The sequence below is a fragment of the Pygoscelis adeliae genome, unplaced genomic scaffold, assembly GCF_000699105.1.
Source record: "Pygoscelis adeliae isolate BGI_AS28 unplaced genomic scaffold, ASM69910v1 Scaffold402, whole genome shotgun sequence".
Taxonomy (NCBI): Eukaryota; Metazoa; Chordata; class Aves; order Sphenisciformes; family Spheniscidae; genus Pygoscelis; species Pygoscelis adeliae.
In genome coordinates this window covers 1,355,517-1,360,192 of record NW_008824411.1, presented here as the reverse complement: position 1 = coordinate 1,360,192, position 4,676 = coordinate 1,355,517, and the positions used below count along the sequence as shown (strand labels likewise).

The 4,676-nt window shown below is 45.9% G+C and overlaps 1 protein-coding gene across 1 annotated transcript in view; it reads left to right on the top strand.

Moving 5' to 3' along the window:
* Positions 1–4,438: 4,438 nt before the first annotated feature.
* The window catches only part of ANKRD13C (ankyrin repeat domain 13C), a 30,717-nt gene continuing 30,479 nt past the window's right edge, over positions 4,439–4,676 (top strand). The window contains exon 1 of the mRNA XM_009320663.1: positions 4,439–4,589. Within this exon, the coding sequence (XP_009318938.1) occupies positions 4,439–4,589 (151 nt within the window). The remainder of the gene's footprint in view (positions 4,590–4,676) is intronic.

The following is a 4,676-nucleotide window of genomic DNA, read 5'->3' as shown; positions in this document are numbered from 1 at the left end:
GGCAAGGGGCGGTCGCCGTACCTGGCGGCAGATGACAGGGGGTCCCGTGGGCCCACCGAGCGATCCCCAGGGAACGGGTGCCTCCTCCCTCTGCACCTGAGGCCATCAGCCCGACGTACGCTAGTGAGGTCACACAACCTAAACTGAGATTTACGGTTAGAGAACTTTTCCTAATGCCGACACTTTCTTCTCTTACATTTCAGGCTGAAGTTGAAATATTTCTCATATCATTTGCAGGTAAATTTAGAGCAAAACTGGACCTAAGTGGAAGAAATACAGGGATTATTCTCAAGCCCGTTTTTCAGCCTCAGCACATAGTAGAAACCTGAAATTTAGGATGGAGGAGTTTAATTCTCTGGTGACAAATCTGTTTCCCGTAGGCCTGCTGAAAATGTCTACATAAATCCCACGGGCAACGCTTTGCTTTGAACCTGCCATACTGCCAGGACACCGAGTCTGAAACACAAGTTTCAGGCGGCCAGCGAATCTCAGGCAGTACCATAAATGCTCCATTTTCTTTTTATAGTAATTTGTATTATGAAAGTCAGGATAGTCAAGCTGAGACAAAGGGGAAAATGGAATTATTTCCATGTCATACAAAATTTCTTCCTCTACCTCCAGTTTCGTGATATGGTTGTCTGCATAGCCCACAATAGTCTTTTGTGGCTATTCCTGCAGGAGGTTCTCCTGTCTGTAAGCGTACAGGTCTTTGGTGCTATTGCTCCTTTCATGGACACAGATCCTCACCCTAATATCCCCGCAACTGGCTGCTGAAGCACTTCACTGAGTAAGTACAAAAAGGAACTCTGCAGATCCTAGTCCCATGGATTAGTCTGAGCAACCTGAGTAAACAGCTTGTGTTTTTTTCTTTTTAATAAGGAGAGAGAAAAATTTCTGAAGTGCTTCGGGACACCACCAGCTGAAAAGAAAAGAGAATTAATACTTCCACTTGAACAGAAGCCATTGAGGCTATGATGTCTTAAAATTTCTTACCTACTTTTTCCTTAAATGTTTCATTTCCTTAAATGTTCTTTGGCACTTTGAAAAATGTATTGCTCTCTAGCATCTCTCAAGCCAGTCATTCTGAATGCCTGGGAGAAGCAGAAGTTAATTTCTCCAGAGCTGGCAAATTTCATTCACTGTCCTCCAGGACCTCATTTATTTTTGTTTTGCCTTGTGGAAGTAAGGAAAAAGGCAGTCAGAGAACATTTCTCTTTACTCTGGTGCTTCCAATATTCTATTAGGTACTCTTCGTAAGTTTAAGTGTTACTGTTAGACTTACAGCTAGACTAAATGCAGATGCACACTTACAGTATATCATTTTCATTTACAGCCTACCTTTGGGGTTTGTACAAATTTAGACTTCTATTCCTCTCTACTTTTTGACCTATTCATTTATATACTAGAAAAGTCAGCAGCCTTCCTGGAGGAATACACCCATGAGAAATTACTCCTCCATTATTTATTTACTACTTGAGGAATTCCGTAGGTGAAGTTTCCATAGACTCACAGCCAGAAAATGTAGAAAATGCAGTTCCACATTGCCACAATGTCTGATCCTGCTACTTTTATCTAAATTGCCTAGTGCTTGGAAGAGAGGAATTTAAGTAATTTAAGAAAATGGAGAATATAAACAAGACAAAGTTCTGTTCTTAGATGGTAAAAAAACCGTAAACATTCTCAAGAATTTGTAGGTATATAATAATTATGCAGTACGATCCTAGCATGGGAGGACATCTGGATTCACTACAAACACCAGTTTTCACAGAGCAGTTCCCATTAGTAATACATTCATTATATTTCTGGATTGAATAAGGGACTCCATAATAAGCTGGTAAACAGTGACTTCATGCCTCTGTCTCCTCTTAGCTGTCCTCCAGTAATTAAAAATGCAATGTGAAGCTTCCAACATCAGCTAAAACCTGAGCTAGTACATCTCCTCCACAAGACTAGCTATGCACCGTACATCTTTCCAGCATGGCACCGGGACAAACAGCCTCTTGTGCAGCACTGGAGAATGGACAAGAGACATCAGACTTGCTAACAGTGTCAACCTCTCAAATTCTGTTTGTAAATGGGTTTTAATTTTCTCTAAAAGCAAGAAGAGTCAGAAAAATCTTGTCGGAAAGACCAATGGAGTATAGAGCAAAGGTGACTTTTTTTTTCTCTAGAATTATTTAAAATTCCATATTAGAATTGTAAATAGCTGTGCGGGAAGCACCTGTGCTGTGACTCTGAAGACAGCAGGCACAGAAATCATATTTCATAGTTCCCATCTCTGCCTAGAATTCTTCTTAGCCACTTAGTATGAGAGGAGATGATGCAAACTGGGTAAAGAAAGAGGTCACCCAGAAAGGTAGTTCTTTTATCACAGCAGATCTAATCTTCCTGACAACTTGTAGGCTGTTTCCCCTGGAAGCACTAGTAAAAAATCCAGTTTATGTGGAATTTGACACATCATCATTTTTTAAATGATTCATTCCACTATTGTAAGTAGATACTTGCAGAACTAGCGCTAAAGAAGGAGCTCCTGCAGGGAAATCTGGAAGCTCTGAACCTAACACAGTTACTTTGTGAGATGATTCTCACGGCATTCTCCTGGAGAAGCTGGCGGCTCACGGCTTAGACAGGTGTACTCTGCGCTGGGTCAAAAACTGGCTGGACGGCCGGGCCCAGAGAGTTGTGGTAAATGGAGTTCAATCCAGTTGGCGGCCGGTCACGAGCGGTGTTCCCCAGGGCTCAGTATTGGGGCCAGTTCTGTTCAATATCTTTATCAATGATCTGGATGAGGGGATCGAGTGCACCCTCAGTAAGTTTGCAGATGACACCAAGTTGGGCGGCAGTGTTGATCTGCTCGAGGGTAGGAAGGCTCTGCAGAGGGACCTGGACAGGCTGGATCGATGGGCCAAGGCCAACTGTATGAGATTCAACAAGGCCAAGTGCCGGGTCCTGCACTTCAGCCACAACAACCCCATGCAGCGCTACAGGCTTGGGGAAGAGTGGCTGGAAAGCTGCCTGGCGGAAAAGGACCTGGGGGTGTTGGTCGACAGCCGGCTGAACATGAGCCGGCAGTGTGCCCAGGCGGCCAAGAAGGCCAATGGCATCCTGGCCTGTATCAGAAATAGTGTGGCCAGCAGGAGTAGGGAAGTGATCGTGCCCCTGTACTTGGCACTGGTGAGGCCGCACCTCGAATACTGTGTTCAGTTTTGGGCCCCTCACTACAAGAAGGATGTTGAGATGTTGGAGCGTGTCCAGAGAAGGGCAACGAGGCTGGTGAGGGGTCTGGAGAACAAGTCTTCTGAGGAGCGGCTGAGGGAGCTGGGGTTGTTTAGCCTGGAGAAAAGGAGGCTGAGGGGAGACCTCATCGCTCTCTACAACTACCTGAAAGGAGGCTGTAGCGAGGTGGGTGTCGGTCTCTTCTCCCAAGTAACTGGCGAAAGGACGAGAGGAAATGGCCTCAAGTTGCGCCAGGGGAGGTTTAGATTGGATGTAAGGAAAAATTTCTTTACTGAAAGAGTAGTTAAACATTGGAACAGGCTGCCCAGGGAAGTGGTTGAGTCACCATCCCTGGAAGTATTTAAAAGACGTATAGATGAGGCGCTTAGGGACATGGTTTAGTGGGCATGGTGGTGTTGGGTTGATGGTTGGACTCGATGATCTTGGAGGTCTCTTCCAACCTTAATGATTCTATGATTCTATGATAATGCATCTACAAGGACTGACATAAGGACAGGAGGACTGTCTTGTCTTTCCCTTTTCCTGCATGTGCTTTTGAGGAATACAACTTGTACAGGTCCCGCCATTCTCCAGATAACTTCTTGTTTCACAGTCATGTATCACGCTGGGTCTTTTCCTTCTATTTCCCCTTCCCTCAGTGAATGAGATGGCCACACAAATGAGGGAAATGGATGAATAGTGAAGGGACTGGGCGACGTTTTGTTCGGAACAGCATTAGCAGCCTATTTCTTTTCCTTGGCTCACAAGGGGATTCACGGAAGGAGCGCCAGAGGAGGCATATGAGTGATTTGAGATCGCGTTGAGAAATCCCTTGACCTTTCGTGACCCGGGAAGTAACCCAGTGCTTCTGTTCTCTTCGCAAACAAGGGGAATTGGCTCATCTCATTTATTTCATTGTTGTGTAGTTTGTTTACACCTCTGGCACGCAGCAACGTACAGAACATACGCCGTCATCTATACAGCTGTGTAACTAAACCTCAAACCAAGACAGTCCTGGATCCACCTTGCCACTTTACAAACGAATCCGAGAGGAATCCGTAGGATTCACCACAGCAGATTTTTGCAACGGACTGAGAATCTGGGTCCTTCCCTCATGATATGCAGCACCAGAGACAGTGCTTCTCTCCCTCGGCAGGCTGAGATAAGCCTAGGTAGCCAGGAGCACTTCCCAACAGCCAGAGCCTGCGCTGTAGCGGCAGTAATGGTCCAAGGATATGGAGTGCAAGGTCTGCAGGAAGGCACAGCCCTCTGTGAAACGCAGCCACCTCAAGGGAAGAATGGCGGGCTGCCTGGCCCACAAGGCATTTCCTCTCCCTGTACCCGTGAGACAACGGCAGGCCCTTACTGCCAGCGTAAGCAGCAGCTGTTTCCCTAGAAATGCCAGATACATTCTTAGCGCAGATACATTAGCGCGTGCATAAATCCCTGCGAAGGATGCA